The sequence below is a fragment of the Abramis brama genome (genome assembly GCF_963993115.1).
Source record: "Abramis brama genome assembly, chromosome: 3".
Taxonomy (NCBI): domain Eukaryota; kingdom Metazoa; phylum Chordata; class Actinopteri; order Cypriniformes; family Leuciscidae; genus Abramis; species Abramis brama.
The window spans coordinates 46,292,530-46,310,457 of record NC_139965.1 but is presented as its reverse complement, the minus strand read 5'-3'; the positions used below and the strand labels follow the sequence as shown (position 1 = coordinate 46,310,457).

Genomic DNA, 17,928 nt, shown 5'->3' with positions numbered 1-17,928 from the left:
ATTGATTTTTTATTGATTGCATATTCTCAAAATTTGCTGTTGCAGTCTTACCAGTTCATTTCTGTGTGTGTGTGTGTGTGTGTGTGTGTGTGTGTGTAGGGGTGGGTGTCTTATTTGCACTATTGATATTTTAGAGTGTCACTCCTTCATTGCAGTGCACCTTTTTTCTGCACAGTGGCTGATTTGTAGTTTGTGCCACCAAAAGTTTCTCTGAGTTTTCGTATGTTTTTTTTTACGACCCTTTAACATAACAAGAGTCATGTCCATGATTTTTTTTGTGTTCACATAGCTAATACAACAAAAGTCATCAAGTGTCATCCCATTCTGATTAAGCAAAAAAATTAAAAAATTAAAAACGTAAAAGTGTTCGGCCATTTTTGACCGAAGAGGACCAGAGGGTTAATGTAATGAACAGAAGCTACTCTATTTTCTATTTGCTTCTCTGTTTTATCTCGGGATGCCCATCCTGAGGTAACTAGAGAGTATGTCAGCTCCAGTTTGGATCCAGCCTATTATGAAGACTTCAGATGCACAACGCCTATGAAGAAACGACCCCAACTCCTGTGAAGACTTCAGATGACGCAACTCTGAATCAACATGCACCAATGCAAAAAAATTCTAAATGTCATGTGTCAATGTGACACATACTCACAAATGTCAAACATTCATTACTTCAATGAGCTCATTGTTTCTGCCTTAAATTATTAGTTTAAATTAATATATTTTTAGCTAACTGTGATTTTGTATATGTACATTTCTGAAATGCATAACTTAGTTACCTCTAATAACAGATTACTCTAAATTGTAATGTGGACTCATGCATTTTCTGCAAAGTAGCTTTGAAACTATGTGTATTGTGAAAAGCGCTATACAAATAAATGAGAATTGAATTGACATTGATTAGAGATGGTTGCAAGTTATTCTCGATAAACAACAACAATGGTATGCTTGTTTTTAATTCTATTTGGCATTTACCAAGGAAGCTAAGCTTTATGGACTTCAAGTTCAAGGAATCTCTTGGAATGCAACTCTGAAATTTGACCAACATTTTACTCTACACTTTATTTCCAAATGGTGATAATGGGATTGGGTGCCAAATAATGATAAAGACCTTGCTAAATATCATGAGGGTATCTATAGCGGATATAACTATCACAATCAATGTTATAAAAACAGAATAATTTGGCCAGGGAAAGAGGGGAGATATTTTAATGTGCTCAAAGAAAAGAAATTTGTTCAAAAGAAGAATGTGAAATTATGGGGTTCAACCTAATAACTGATGTGGAGATTAACTTATTTTGAATCATACTCATATGCTTACGCTGTCGGATTCATTGGCACAAGGGTGTATTTATTTTTAGGGATTCAAGGGAAATTATGTAAGAGTATGGCATTCAGAAGATGAGAACGAATATTGTGAGACTGATCTAGGAACGGGAAATTGTGTGGTGTATTTATTTTTCTGCAGAAAAGACAAAAAGATATTAATATTCATATCCGCTGCAGAGTTTATAGTTACACTTGAACGCTGGATGATTCATTTGTTTGGCCGTCAAATAAGCGATTCTTTCAAAATTCCATAAAAATGAATTATTAATTCCCTTTGAGCTAAATCGACTTGTTTCCCTTACGTGAGTAACCAGAGATGCTTGATGTATGCAAGATAACAAATTAAAATAATTTATCACTATACCTTGATGCACCTCTTGCTTGGCAGGGGCTGGTTATAGCTAATCTTGACAATGACTCCACTCACAAACTTGGGGCCAGAAGAGGGCTCTTTCTTAGTTGTATCCTTACAAGCTTTGGGAAGAAAATAAATGTGTAAATAAATGGCAAGATTTATTCACAGAATAGATGTACCAACAAAATTAACTTACAAGCATTGTTTTTATCTTTAGTCTGTGCGATGCCACAATTCACTGACTTCAGGTTGATCTGAGAGACTGACTGCTTCAGATGGGCCATGCAGTGCTTCTGCAGTGTCAGGTACTCCTGCTTCAGGTCCAACCACTCTTTCCTGGCAGTTGAACAGGGGGCACAGGTAGAGAACAGTTTGACTAAATCCACTTCAACATCTCACTCAATAGACAATTTTTTAATGAATATTGATAAGAATCACACATTGTTGCTTACTTTGAGAGGACTCTAAGCGGGATGACCTCTTCCCCTATTTTCAATCTATCCTTGAGCTTCTTCTTTCTCTTCCTCTTGGCCTTCAAGACAGAATCATCTTTCTTCTCATAGTCTAACTGTTCTTCATTCTTGCTCTCAGATGATAAATCTATGCAGCAAAAGAACATGAATTACGAGAAGTAACACCAGAGAGAGCGATGTGAGCGAAGCGGAATGGTATGACGCTTCGCTAAATATTCCGCTCTATGCCAATGCCCAATTGCTCACGTCCCAAGCAAGCACTCCACTCATGTACCGCTCATGCTCACCAGTAAAATTAATTTCGCTCAAATCCCGCTCCAACATAAAAAGACGTACAGTACAGAGAAATTTAGTTTAATGAATTTCTAGAATAAATGTCTCAATTAAAGTAGGCCTATAGATAACAGTTATGATATGTGTGGCTTTAATGAAATATATTGTAAAAAGTGGTATAAATAAACATGATTTTACAGGGGTGCCAAATTGCAGAGCTCATGCAAACATATCCACATCGCTATGAACAGATGCTTTCTTAACTCCTGTTTTCTCACCGCTGTTATTTTTGTAGTGCGTTTATTTTGTTATTGAGAGGAAAGTGCGCACCACATATTAATTCAAATGTCGCTCTCAGCACTGTAAGCAGGGTCGGGATGTTCATCAACAGTATACCGCTTTGAAAGCATTTCAAACTTATTTTTACCCCTAAGCAAAGAACGAAAAATAACTTTGTTGTATATCACAAATTGAATGTTTGCAAACTCAGTTTCTCCACACGGAACTCAACCTTAGACCAGGGTTGTCCAATCTTGCAGAGTTCAGCTCCAACCCCAATTAAACACACCTGAACCAGCTAATCAAGGTCTTACTTGGCATATTAGAAACTTCCAGGCAGGTGTGTTGAGGCAAGCTGGAGCTAAACTCTGCAGGACAGTGGCCCTCCAGGACCGAGTTTGGACACCCCTGCCTTAGACCTATTGCTTAGTTCACAGATTCTCAAACCAGCATATCACAAAGGGCATTCTGGGTTGAGCGAGCAGCCCTGAACGGACTGAGTGTGCAGAGTGGAATCTTCAAGAATATGCTCTCCGCTCGGGAGGAAATATTACCGCTCCACTCATATGCTCTGATCAGCAACTTGGTGTGAATGTGAACCCTTAAAGGCCAATCCACAATAGGGTTTTTCCACACATGAAATAGTTAACCCTGGATCATTCTAAATCCAGAAATCCTGGGAAATCTTGCTTTGTTTCACACTGCTCAATTTTCCCAGGGTTAACAATTAATACTGGGACGGTCCAAACTCTATATTCATAAATCCTAACATTCTTATTTTCATATGTGGTGTCAGTGTCAGGGCCACCGCATGTAACTTTTAATAAGATTCTCTTGTTTAAAACACCCTAAATTATGTTAACATTTACTATATAACCATTATTTCACTAATAAACATCTATACAGCTCTGTGGAATTATTTATTTATTATCTCTGTGAGCGATCACAGTTTGAGTATAGTTCTGTGTAAATGCATAGATAAACAACGCTTTGTCAGCAGGCATTTCATAATCTAGACTGGCAAAAACATTATTAATAATTCTGAAATAACATTTAAGCTGAGAAATGCAATGATGTATACACTGTTTTGTCTCTTACTTTCCTGACAATGTATTATTCCAGCAACTATTATTCAATGAATTAGTATCCAGCAAATTATTCTTTACTATTTAGCCTATTAAACAGCATATAAACCTTCTAAAACTGTAGTTTAAAATGAATTATTATATTTCTGCAAAGTTGATGACTCCCCTGTCATTTATGCTCTTCATTTAAAAACAAACTTTCTAAAAAATTAGAAAATTTCAAAACCATAACTCCATTTATCAAAAAGCACACCCATTTCCCTAAACTTTAAACACTATTCCCCTGTTTTGACACGAGTCAGATTTGTTGAACTGTCAATGCAAAACTCTACACACAAATCCCTTCATTTCTCATTGCCTACACCATGTTGTCAGGTATAAAGCACTAGCATTCAATATTGTTCACTCAAGTCAGCACAGCTTCAGCTCATTTAGCACACAATTACCCAAGTGGGAACACTAAGAGTCAAAATTGATCACACACCAATCAGAGCCTTCAATAGATAGACAAAAGGGCCAGAGTCAGTTCAGTGGGTTTTGGAACAATGGATCCAGAAAGACATGAAGGAAGAGGTTGAGGACACTGGAGTGGAGGAGGAGGAGGAGGAGGAGGAGGAGGAGGAGGAGGAGGAAGGGGAAGAGGAGGAGGAAGGGGAAGGGGAAGGGGAAGGGGAAGGGGAAGGGGAAGGGCAAAGAGACAAGCAGTGCCACTCTAGTTGCCCATGTATTTGTCCATGGTATGACTATGAGGGAGTCTGGGCAACGAGTATAAGAACCTTCCGGGAGAAAAACAGGTACAGTAGATGTACTTCAGACTGCTCTCTACTGTAACTTCTGAGTGCAGTACACTGTGCTGTTACAACACATACATGTACTATGTATGTAATAAAAAGAAATGCATCAAATGCAATAAGGATGTGTTACAGTAACAGTAATCAGTACTTCAATTTTTCTAGGACACAGAGACGATGAAATGGAAGAAGCCTGCCTAGATATTTCAGTTGATGCTTGCCAGCAGGGAACAGCAAGCGGATTTTACCCGCTGCCTGGCTAGGGCCAATATAGCCTGTGATGTGGATGACATTCTCTGGCCTGACCCAGACAAAAGACGGGATGCTGGGGCAGAGTATTTATTTTTTTGTTTGTTTGGTGTATTGTACTGTACAGTACAGTACATTAAGGAATAAAAAAATGTGCCAATGTATCCCATTGGTTGTGTCTTCTGTGTTCATCATGTGAAAAGGTTTGTGAGGAGTAGAACCACAAGCAACATAACTTACCAGTTTTGGAAATGTTGTTTTGAATTTATTGCACCAGTGTGTAAGACTATGTTGTAGGGTGGGTGGGTGTGTGTGTGTGGGCTTGAGTGTCCTGTCTGAGGGCAAAGTTTGGTTTTTCAGCAAGAGTGAATGGTTTTGAGTGTAGAGCTTCATTTTGACCTCAAAATAGGATGTTTGGGGAACTGGGTGAGACGTTATGGATTTGTGTTTACTGTTTTGAGAATACGAGGTATAGTTTCAAGAAATGCGTTTAATCAATCGAGAAAAACTGTAATATTAGTGTTGCTGCTGATTTGTTTATAAATAAATAAAAGATTTATTGTTCTAATATGAAGATATAATTTAATATGAAATACTGCCAACTTTCATCATTTTTTGTTTTTAAAGGAACACTCCAACCATTTGCATTAAGCTTTGCAATGTTAGAAACCCAGTCATACTATTGAATGGTCGTGCAACATTTTCTCATTTTCCCCTGAGACGAGAGAAATCTGTATTTACCTCTTTACACTTCCTCCTACAATTCCTCCTCATTGTAGGAGGAAGTGTAAGAGGGGGGATTTCTGTTAAGACTACAAGCACTAGTTCCCACCCTTTCAAACCCGCCCATAGGGGGTTGGAGCTAATGCGCTAACAGACCTATCACAGATCAGTGCGAGTACGTTTGATTTCACCAGCAGAAACCTGCAGAAAACATGGACGAAGAAAGCTGAGTAGTAGGGGTTACCATACACTTTTTCACGGACATGTCCGGCCGTCGAGATCAACAAAAATGTCCGGGATTCAGCTTTTGCTTTCTGCGGTCGCCATTCATTGTTTACATGCTCACCTTTTGTTTCAATCTAACTGAATTCATTCCGATTGGTGAATCTGAATGTAGTGTTTACATGAACGCTAAACAAGTGATCGGTTGATGTGCGTTTTACCATTGCTAAGAAGATTCCCGCTCCTCCGTGAGAGATACGAGACCAGTGTCTCACAGGTGTCGGTCATCAGTAATCACGCCACCGGCCTCGTGCCGTTCTCCCGTGCCCCTCAGCCTCGTACTGCTCGCCACAGTACACATGATGAATGGCGACTGTAGAACGCAAAAGCCGAATCCCGGACATTTTGGGCGATCTCGAAATCACGGGCAAACTCGTCACGGAGACTCACTCGTAGCCTAGCCTTGGCTTGTTGTTTTCAACTGCGCTCTCTTACCGGTAGGCGTGGCTTGGGAGTGGCCTCGTAGGGCAGCGAAGCAAGTGCATTCTGGGAGTTGTTGTCTTTCATCCACATAAGCCAAAAATACATTTTCTGTCTTTTCTCAGTCTAGAAAGCTCCAAATTCAAAAATAATTTCACATTTCTTCTACATAAATGACCTATTTTAAATACACATTCATTTTTCCAGCGGTGGAATGTTCCTTTAAGATGACTGAAAGGAGGAAAACCCAAAGTGGACTTACATCACTCAATGTCACTGCCAGAGTGCAAAGAACACCAAATGAATGCCAAATGAACCAAATGAAATAACAAAATTATTTTTATGTGCTCTATTTATTTTACCTGTTTGTTTACCTCATCGAACTTTTATTTTTAAACCAAGACACTTTAACAGTGCACTTTATTTTTTGCACTCTTTCAGACCCCTCTATGTATTGGTGTATAATTAAGAGTTGTTTCGTTTTGTATGCAAGCAGGATGTGATTGTTATAAATAAAAAGTTTTTTCAGTTCAGTGGTGTTCTAATCATTGCGTCAAAAACAGAAGTATAACAGTAAATAAATATCGGTTCCGCATATAGGTTAAAGTGCACATAAACTAACAAATATAATATAATATAATAAATATAATTATAATATAATTATATTTAATAATATAAAATATAATAATAAATTGGTATCGGTTATAAAAATAAATAAAAAACCAATATCGGCCGATCACTAGTTGATTTATTCACGTTTTAATATGCCTCTGGACATAGAGCTTTTTAGATTGATGCGGAGGCATTTTAGGTAGGGTAGAATCTGTGATCTCTGACCTAGTTTGTTCGCTGGCGTTTGTGGCTAAAATACACTGTGTTTTCCACCAAATGGCAACCCAGGGTGTCAAATATGGCAGCAGGCAGGATCACACAGACCATAACAAAACCAGACATTCCGACACAGAACGCACATTTCAAAGCAGAATAACTGGCTGTAGCATTGTTTTTTGGAGAAACAAATTAACTTAGCATGTTCCCTACATCTCTGCAAACATATTATGGTATTTTTGTGCTTTAGTATAGTAAAAAGAAAATTACATACAGCACCTTTAAACGTGACAAAAGTGGAAAAGAGAAACGGCGCTACTCGTTTAAACCGCGGCACACAGACCATTTTTAAGCTCGGCCCAAAAGAAAACGCAGAACTATTGCATTTACTCACTGACCAGTTTTGATCACGCAACCACTAGTGAGGTCCAGTGAGAAGTGTCTGTGTTCGGCACAGAGGTATCCGATACAAACTACAAATGTCTTGATGATACAAACTAGTTTAAAGTTAGATAAAACACTGCTGACATTCTCAACAACACTGATGCGGAAAACAGGAGAAATTTAATTGCAAGGTGATCTATTCACAAATTGTCAAGAGTACCGTTATAAAAGAGACACATCATTATTACACAGTTGTTGTTTAAGCCAAGATGAAAATGGCATTGTTGTTTGTCAGAATTTTTTATTTGTTTCCATTACACATCAATTACATTTAATGACACTAATAACAATACAATTACAAATTACTATTATTAATAATAAGATCACTAAAATCATATAGGTCTAATAACAGTCTTTAGGTCCAAACAGAGCACAAATCAGTCAATCCATCAAATCACAATCAAATCAATTTTGATGTGAGATGTAGTTCTGTAGTCTTTTTAAAAAACATTTTCATTAAGGAATGCTTAATCCTCATATGCGCATGCCGGTGACTCATAACGGTGCAATGTCGTTATGAAATTTAGTGAAGGCAAATGATTTGTAGGTCCTAATATTTTTAAAATGTTGGTGACTTGTGGATTTAAAGGATTCTAACTGTATCGTTGTGGCACAATATTTCTCCTGTTTTACGCATCAGTGTTGATGAGTGTTGAGAATGTCAGCTCTGTTTTATCTAACTTTAAACTAGTTTGAATCACCAAGACATTTGTAGTTTGTATCGGATCTTGTTTATGCAAGAGGGTCACCAGCCATTAAATAAAGCCAAACTACTTTGATTTTTTCACCAGGAGTGGCATAAAGTGACCAAAAGCAATGTGACAGACTGATAGGAAGAATGACAAGACACAAGAAAGTTGTGATTGGAAATCAGGGTTATTCCACCAAATATTGATTTCTGAACTCTTCCGGAGGTAAAACGTTAGTATTGTGTCATTTTAAAAATGTATATAAACTTGTTTTCTTTGCATTATTCAAGGTCTGAAAACATGGCTTCTTTTTGTGTTATTTTGCCCAGTTGTCATTTTCTGCAAATAAATGCTCTAAATGACAATATTTGAAATTTGGAAGAAATGTTGTCAGTAGTTTGTAGAATAAATAAAAATGTTTAATTTTACTCAAACAGATACATATAAAAAAATATATATATATCAGGACCGGAGACATGCATAGTCCTGTAGCGTCTCATTTTTGACAAGTTGGTCATAATGTCAGTGCTTTACAATACATTGGTATAGAGAAGGTAAAAAAAAAAATATTTAATTAAAAAAAGGTGGTGATGAGAAGAAATTGTTAAAAAGGCAATCTTTTTGGATTTATACCAAAATACTTAAGATTTTGATAGTAAGCCTTTCTTGTAGTGATTTATTTATTTCTTCATCTGCTGTGGATATTAGTTAAGATGTAGTTTTTAATAATAAAGATTGTTATATTTTTTATACTACTTTATAATGTATGACAGCTTACAAGAAAGAGTGCAATATTTAGTATCATTGTCATGCAGTGTTTACCCTTTAGTGGATTGATATGTATAATTAGTTTATTTATATTTTTTAATTTATTTTTTATTTCATTTAAAAATGAAATGTTTATTTTAATTTTTTTCCTCCCTCTTGTGTCACATGATTTGTACTATGGCACATGTTTTTGAGTGTGTGTCTTATTAAGGTTATCACCTGTTTTCTATAAAGAGTTGGTTTTTATTCCACATTATGTTCCTGATGAAGACCTGATGGTGGTAACGTTGCGTTACTAAATAAATGTATTTGGGGCTAACTTTTCAGTGTGCGGACTTCTACTATTGTTATTTTGTTGTCCTACACCTCAGCCCAGTTAGGGTGTTTGGGATGTGTACAACTTGTTTGTGTGTTTAATATTTTTTTGGAACCTGTGATACTTTTTTCAGGATTCATTGATGAATAAAAAGTTGGAAAGAACAGAATTTACAGCTACAGGTACATGCATTATATTGCATTGCATATAATGTGTGCTGGTCAACTAGTCTAAAATTAAGAAACCCCTAGAAAACAGTATTTAAAAAATAAAAATAAAAAATAAAAAAAACCTATGAACATTGTGTGTACATTTAAGATACTAATGCTACTTAATTTATTATTTCAATATTCAAATATGATACTAAATTCCACAGAAAAAAGGGCTTCTATTTGTGACGTGCTGTCTTTGCATCTTAACATTGCACATTTTAAACAGGACACGCATTAGCTGAATAAATGTTAGCCAATACAAACATATTTATAGAAAACAGTTGACAATGAATAGACAAGAGTCCAATAATAGCAAAACGAATCACTTATTCTAAAAAGAATATCAAGTATAAGTTAGACGAATCCGACATCTAATGAGGGCTGTGTTAACAGTAAAACGTCTGTTATTTAACAAATTTTAAAAACACGGATAGATAATACAAAATGCTTTGACATTTTGACAGAAAAAAAAACACAAGCAAGAACAAAATTTAAACTTAGAGAAGATAATTGTAAAATGAAAATTGACAGGCTAAGTGCGCATGTCTTTGTTTGTGAGAGAGAGCTTGCGCAGCACTGATACAACGGTACTTTTTAATCCATAAGTAACTAACACGCTAGTTTTCATACAAAATAAATAATGTAACATAATTAGGTACTTTAGTTATTATTAACACAATAACGTAACATGCAGGCTACGTTTCTCAACACTGAGAATGAATAAATAAACGCCTGTTTCTCCAGACTCGTGCTTATCAGTAATCCACAAATCGCAGCACTTTCATAATCACTAAGCCATAGAGATTTCAAATTTCTTTAGATTTATTATTTAGCATTACTTCAGCATTTTATAATTTGTATGGTTGAATGATGTCTTCTATGGAGAGAGAATTGTGTCTTCATTACATGCGAGAAAATAAATGATCTGAGAGAAAAAAAAAAGTTTGAGAGAAAAAGTTATCACACTGATAGCAAAAAAAGCATTTCATGAGAGAAAAAAAAATATTTGAGAGAAAAAGTTTTCATACCAATAGCAAAAAATAATAATATTTGAGACTAAAAAAAGTTTTGAGAGAAAGTATTTTCTCGTAGAACATAAAAAAATATAAATTTGAATTTTTAAAAATTATTTCTGAGAAAAAAAATCTCTCTCAAAATACTTTGAAAAAAACTCTCAAATATATATATTTTGCTATCAGTGTGAAAACATTTTCTCTAAAAAAAAAAAAGTGTTTCTCTCAAAACGCTTTTCTTTGCTCTCGATGCAATTTCTTGCTCTCGTGTCAGGATTTTGCTTTCACTGTGAAAATTGTGTCATGGGCGGGGCCACGTTCCTATTGGCCAGTAGGGTGAGCATCCTCTTGTCTTGGGAGTCGAACTGAATCATTATACCATTGTTCGGTTCACCGGCATAGATGCCACCTCTGCCTTAGTTGAGCACGGACACTCCAATGTTTGGGTAAGATGATTCACGGTGATCTTAGATGATCACGGACGTATTGCCTGCGATAATTAATGCGATATTGCTCAGCTTGTCAGTGAACTACGGCTCTGTGTTAAATGCCGCTTCATCTGAAAGCAGGCGATGGCGATTTACTACTAATCAAGGAACCGGCTTTACTGACGAGATGCGCATAACAATGTCATCTGATATATCGCCCAGGCCCAGCCCTTAGTTCATCATATACAACCTCCTGTACAGTTTTACTCGGACTCAGAATAAACAATTTTGTTTTAAGGTCAATATGATACATTTCCTGTTTGAACCTATAACTTAACTATAACCTAAAATGATTTTTATTCATGTGTTTAGCATCTGTATCTCTCACTATAGGTAGGCTATAGAGCACTATCAGTGTTGTGCCTGAACGGTTCATTGAACGATAGTTCATGAACTCGTTCATATTTTGGGTGAAGGTGAACTGAAAGTAGCCTACTGTATTACTGCCTGACGAACGTTACTGTAAGCTTGTTCATTCTGGTGTCTGTGAACGTCACGCTCTCTCAGTTTAACTTCGTTCAACAGAGTGCCAGATTTCTATAGAGCTTTCCAGGCTAAACCCCGGCTTAACGGTCCACCACGACGGGTTCCGTCAAGAGTGAGTATGTGAGTGAGAGTGAGTGTGTGAGAGTGCGAGCAACAGCGAGTGTGTGTGTGTGTGTGTGTGTGTGTGCGCGCGCGCGCGAGCAATTGTGTGTGTGCGAGTGAGCGATTGTGTGTGGGCGAGTGAGTGAGCGATCTACAGTGTGTGTGTGCGAGTGAGTGAGCGAGCTACAGTGTGTGTGTGTGTGCGCGCGCGCGAGTGAGCGAGCGAGCACAGTGAGTGTGTGTGTATTTGAGTGAGTGCGTGTATGTGCGAGTGAATGTGTGCGTGAGACGGCTCGCGGTGACTGGTCGGAAAGCAACGTGTAGTCTGACCTATGAGTCTGACATATTTCTTGTCCATCCACGACATGACAAGATTTTTAGGAATCAAAATCTAAAAATAGTAATCTGACACCGTGACTATCGTAACAGACACAAAATTCTTGTAATCTGAACCAGGCATATGATCACCGTGAATCATCTGACACCCAAACATTGGAGTGTCCGTGCTCAACTATTATCAATTAGTATTGAGGATTGAGGAAGTGGCATGTCTCTTATAGACCCTTTTACAGCCCACGTGATCAAATAGTTGCGCGCGCATTTTGGCAACGGAAGTGGTGTTTTTCCCCACTGGCTCTAACGTGTTGGCACCTCCGAAAGTTTATCAAAACGGTTTCCCAGCATCAAAATGTCTGGTTGTTGCGTTTACGGTTGCACTAATCGATATTCCACCAAGGGGATTAAGTTTTATAGGATTCCGACAGGATCACGGCCGTTTCAGAATAGTGGCTGCAGGCGATTAAACGTGTTGATTGGAGCGAGGACATAATAAAAAATGCTTGCGTCTGTTGTTTAATCCGCTCGCGTAGCTTGACACGCTGCTGATTCTCGCCATACTTCCGTTGCCAATATGCGCGCGCATACGTCATCGTTGTGTACAAACAGTAAAAGGGTCTATATAAATTGTCTCTGACGATGCTCACCCGACTGGCCAATAGGAACGTGGCCCCGCCCATGACACAATTTTCACAGTGAAAGCAAAATCCTGACACGAGAGCAAGAAATTGCATCGAGAGCAAAGAAAAGCGTTCTGAGAGAAACACTTTTTTTTTTTTAGAGAAAATGTTTTCACACTGATAGCAAAATATATATATTTGAGATTTTTTTTCAAAGTATTTTGAGAGAGATTTTTTTTCTCAGAAATAATTTAAAAAAATTCAAATTTATATTTTTTTTGTTCTAGGAGAAAATACTTTCTCTCAAAACTTTTTTTAGTCTCAAATATTATTATTTTTTGCTATTGGTATGAAAACTTTTTCTCTCAAATATTTTTTTTCTCTCATGAAATGCTTTTTTGCTATCAGTGTGATAACTTTTTCTCTCAAACTTTTTTTTTCTCTCTCAGATCATTTATTTTCTCGCATGTAATAAAGACACAATTCTCTCTCCATATCTTCCTCTTATCTGAGTGACCATGAATAACAGAGTATTTTATCACAGAAATGATAAAAGGGTGAGGTTGAGGTTGAGGTTGAGGTTGAGGTTGAGGGTGCACGCGCGCGGCCGGGGCTCTCTCCCCCTCTGCTCATTCTTTCAGTAACATGCGCAGCAATATACATCACTCACCGATCAAATAAGGCTTTGGTGGGACAAAAATTCACTTTGGCGACCGAGAGTGGCGGAGGGTACGCAATATGTGGCAGCCGGTGTTGATTCTGTGGCGCACCGCCACGAATTAGTCTATGTGTGGGAAACACTGTATATATAGAACACAGGGAGATAAAGCAACTAGTATTTGACTGGTCATGTCGTGTCAATATAACCCCATGAGGTGACCCCCTCCAAAAAAATAAAACATCTTTTTATAAGCTATTGATGTGACTGAAGCTTTTCAAAAGTACTTCAATTTCTTTGTGGGAAAAAAAAAAATTATTAACAGAAACATTTACTGAGTGCATATGTAATTCTCTCAAACAAACCAAAACAACATCTACCTTTCATCTCTCCCTCCTCGTTTTCCTCTTCTACTTTTCTCATTTTGGATGGCATCTCATCTTGTCCTCCTCCAGTTGATGCCTCAAAACTGCAGGATCTTCGTCTTTTCTTCTCAGTTTTTTTACTTGCTGTGCTCGTCAGTATTACAGGGTTTTCCGTTTTAGATTCATCTGCTGATTGTTTCTTCGGTTTGTTTGTAACTGCAGTCTCGAACGCTCCTCTCTCCATCTTATTTACAGCTATTTCTTGAACAGCACTGTTTTTAAGCTCACTTCGAGACCTTTTTTTTCCCTTCTTGCCATCCTCCTCATCATCATCTAAAAGTAAAAAATAAAGTGTGTTGCTAATATCTGGATCACTTAGATTGTGATGGCAGAAAGACACCAACTGTTCTCTTTCATGTTATGCTGTAATTTTGAGGATTAGATATATTCACAGTAAGGCATAGCAATGTGCTACCTTGTGTGTCCTGGGCAGCATCAAAGGGAATAGTCTTTTTCTTACAAGTCTTAGGGAATATTCCTGGCTTCCTTGGAGCATCTTTTGGAGGATTGTTCAGCATCTGTCATTTCAAGTGAAACAAACCATTCATTGGAATTGTACTGCATTGTATTGCTGTATTATTAAACTTTTTCTGTTTGTATAATCCCTGCAGTACAGTCCAACATGTTCTTGTTTCTTCACTAGCAGCCCAGTGTCTAAATTTAGTTGGTTCCTTTATGTATACCTAAAACTAAATTGCCACTTTCAAAGTCATATCTTACTGTATGCATTATGAATACTTGAACAACTTAGAGGCTGTTTACACCTGGCCACTTCATGCGTTTTCTCAGATCGGATAGCTATCCGATCGTGAAAAGACCAGGTGTAAATGCCCTCCGAAACCCATTCGAGACAGATTTGAATCCGATTGCTCAAACCACTTCAGGAGGTGGTCTGGGCCACATTCCAGACGAAACTGGACAAGTGTAAATGCATCTGGTTGTTGAAACCACATATGTAAATTGTACTCCTCCCAAAAATGCTAAAAAAATAAACGTGTGAGAGCGTGTTATAGGCTATATGTAATGTTATAGCCAGATATGACGACGCTACTGGAACACGCATCGCCGCAGATGAGAAGCTGAGCATCTATTCATCAAGCCAACGTGCAAACTATCACAAATCAAAGTGAAAGTAAGTCGCAGACGCTATCATCATCATTAAAAGTAAAGAAACGAAATTATCTTACCAGGGCTGTTGCCGCTCTCTCTTATTGCGGTCTTTGATTTTGAAATTTTAGCTGATGATCAATAAAATGCAGCTTATATCTGTTGCTTTCGTGACGTGCACTCCATTAAATCTGCATATAGCGCGGGAATTGAAGATCGGATTTAAATCCGTTTCGCGAAAACACATTTATGTGATCAGGTGTAAATGGAATCGTTTTGATAAATCAGATAGCTATCCAATCTGAGAAAACGCATGAAGTGGCCAGGTGTAAACAGCCCCTTAGTCCAATTATAAATAGCATCAGTTACCTCAATAGCTTTCTGCGCTTGTTCTTCTGTCTCAAACTCCACAAATCCAAACCCTTTGGGATGTCCAGTGGACTTGTACCTGGGGATACTAACATAAACCACATTTCCACACTTGCTAAACACTCGCTCCAGCCAAACATGAGTGACCGTCTTTGGCAACAGCTCCTGAAACACAACAATTCCAGATTAAGGAATACATTGAAATAAAAAAAAGGCATACAAGAAAAACAATTCAATTAATTTGCAGTCAATTACCACATAAACTGTACGGCTGTCCACATCTTTTGGGCTTTCACCAAGTGGATTCTTTCGTCGTACATGTGTTCCTTCAAGATTTACCTAAGGACACAACAGTTACTGTGATTATTAGTGCAAAAAAATCAGAACTAAAATCCCTCTGATAAAGGAAAAGAAAATACATGTTATGCAAATGCAAACAATACCTCTACTATTGGTGAATTTTTAAGAGCTCTGGCTATCAATTTTACATCCGTAGTAAATTTTTTCATTCGGTTGAATGACGTCAACACAGATATGTCAATATCTGTAACAAAACGAAAGAAACAGTTAAGTGAATAGGCCTATATACACACACACATACAGTATATGTAGTATATATAGTTTATGAGATATGAGCAACTGATACACATACATCCATCTCGTGACTGTTCAATTATATTTTTCATGAATTTGTCCTTGTGAAGATTCACATCACTAAACCAAAATTCCACCTGCTTCTTCACATCAGCCAGTAGCTGTTTCACGCGAGATCTCTTCTTTTTCTCGTTCTCTTTCTTCTCGCTGAGGTTTGCACAGGCGGCATTCCCTCCTGAGGGAATCTTCTCTGTGTCTATCATATTGCTATAGCTGTTAGTTAAAAGTCATAGAGAGATCTGTCAAGTTTCAGAACCAATTATGTCGAGCTGAGTGACTAAGTCACATTTACACATTCTTACCTTACCTTTAACTTATCGCTTCCTTGGTTTACTGAAATAAATAAAAGATAATCGCTTTACACTACCACGGAGACGCTCTCGGACAGTGATTCCCTTAATAAGACACTTCTAATAATGATTACTATTAAACTCTAAGTAAAACCGTAAAAAGAAGACGGCCACACAGAAATCTAAAGCGTTTAACCTTTGTTGCATGTCTGATACTTCATTGTTAAAAATCGGTTCAAACGCACAAAGTTCCGACTTCTTGGCGCATAAAGATGACGTCGATGCGTGTTGTTGTGAGGCTTTCTTCTTCTTCTGTGGATAATGGATTTATTGGCGGGTCGCATATCAGCTTTTAAGGTGCATACCGCCACCTCCTGTGCTGGAGTGTGAAGAGATTTCATATTATGAGATCTATATTCTATTCTTAAGTCCACTATTCTTAATGAATTTCGAAACTTTCTTTATTATTTTACCAGATCCTTGTTCTGTGTTTAATATGCTGCAGAATGTAAATTCATTGCATCCTATGTTCTGTAGTTCTCTTTGTATTTCATTCCTTTCCATACCTAGGACAGAATAACAACATCTGTATCAACTGTTTCTTTCACTTGGCATATTTCACATAATCCTGTAAGCCTACTGTGTTTTCCTATTATGTGAAGTGTAGAATTAAGTTTTGTATGGCCCATCCTTAGTCTTAATAAAATGATCTGATCTTCTCTACTTAAGTTTTGTATAATTTTACTTTGTCTTACCCTGTTTTGTATATCATCAAAATTACTTCCTGTTTTACAGTTATTCCAATTTCCTTGACATTTTCAATTGGCAAATTTCTTTAGCTATACCTTTTCCCTCCATCCTACTTACAGTTTTTCTCGATTGCTTAAACACATTTCTTGAAACTATGCCTCGTATTCTCAAAACAGTAAACACAAATCCATAACGTCTCACCCAATTCCCCAAACATTGTATTTTTTATTTTCAAAACCATTCACTCATGCTGAAAAACAAAACTTTGCCCTCAGACATCACACACTACAACATAGTCTTACACACTGGTGCAATAAATTCAAAACAACATTTCCAAAACTGGTAAGTTATGTTGGTCCCCTTTGGTCTGGGTCAGGCCAGAGAATCTAGTCCACATCACAGGCTATATTGGCCCTATCCAGGCAGCGGGGGTAAAATCCACTTGCATGCCTGTTCCCCACTGGCACACATCAACTGAAATATTTGACCATTCTTCCATTTCATCGTCCATATTCCATATTCTTCCATATTCTTCCATTTCATCGTCTCTGTGTCCTAGAAAAATAGAAGTACTGATTACTGTAACTGTAACACATCCTTTTTGCAAAATGGAAGCATTCAGAAAACTCTATCTGTACGTGAGGCAATTTGATGCATTTTTTTTTAATTCAGTAGTATAGTGCAACAGCTAAAGTTTATGTATGTGTTGTGTTACATACAGCCTGTGCCGGACTATGCAACAGAGAGGGGAGACCACGCGGATTATTTGATTTCAAAAATATATTTATTAAAGATAAAGAATGAGCAACGCAAAGTAAATAAAGTCAGTGTAAGTGTTAAACTTAAGAAACGAAAACGTATGCAATCAGGGTATATGAAGTGTCATGCAAAAGGAAACAAAATCAGCAATTTTTAATCTTAAAAATAATTTCTATATCTAAAAGTGAGCACTTAACTTTAATTCCGAGATGTAGATAAACTGCATACATGGACTGGACAGAAGAACTCTTTTGTCCACAGGCCCCCAACCCCTCTACCCTCCAGCAGCTCCAATCGCCCTCCCCCATACCAGAACTCCAGCAAATCCCGGTACCTGGAAAGCTACATTTAAGGA

At 37.4% G+C, this 17,928-nt stretch overlaps 1 protein-coding gene across 1 annotated transcript in view; it reads right to left on the bottom strand.

Moving 5' to 3' along the window:
- larp7 (La ribonucleoprotein 7, transcriptional regulator) overlaps nt 1–16,384 on the bottom strand; it is a 76,977-nt gene extending 60,593 nt beyond the window's left edge. Inside the window, exons 1-10 of the mRNA XM_084109874.1 lie at nt 16,082–16,384; nt 15,773–15,987; nt 15,564–15,664; nt 15,376–15,459; nt 15,121–15,285; nt 14,060–14,162; nt 13,600–13,917; nt 2,137–2,284; nt 1,881–2,020; nt 1,694–1,803 (exon numbers count right to left, since the gene is read on the bottom strand). Of these exons, the coding sequence (XP_083966000.1) occupies nt 1,694–1,803; nt 1,881–2,020; nt 2,137–2,284; nt 13,600–13,917; nt 14,060–14,162; nt 15,121–15,285; nt 15,376–15,459; nt 15,564–15,664; nt 15,773–15,977 (1,374 nt within the window). The 5' untranslated portion in view covers nt 15,978–15,987; nt 16,082–16,384. The remainder of the gene's footprint in view (nt 1–1,693; nt 1,804–1,880; nt 2,021–2,136; nt 2,285–13,599; nt 13,918–14,059; nt 14,163–15,120; nt 15,286–15,375; nt 15,460–15,563; nt 15,665–15,772; nt 15,988–16,081) is intronic.
- Between the last annotated feature and the right edge of the window lie 1,544 nt (nt 16,385–17,928).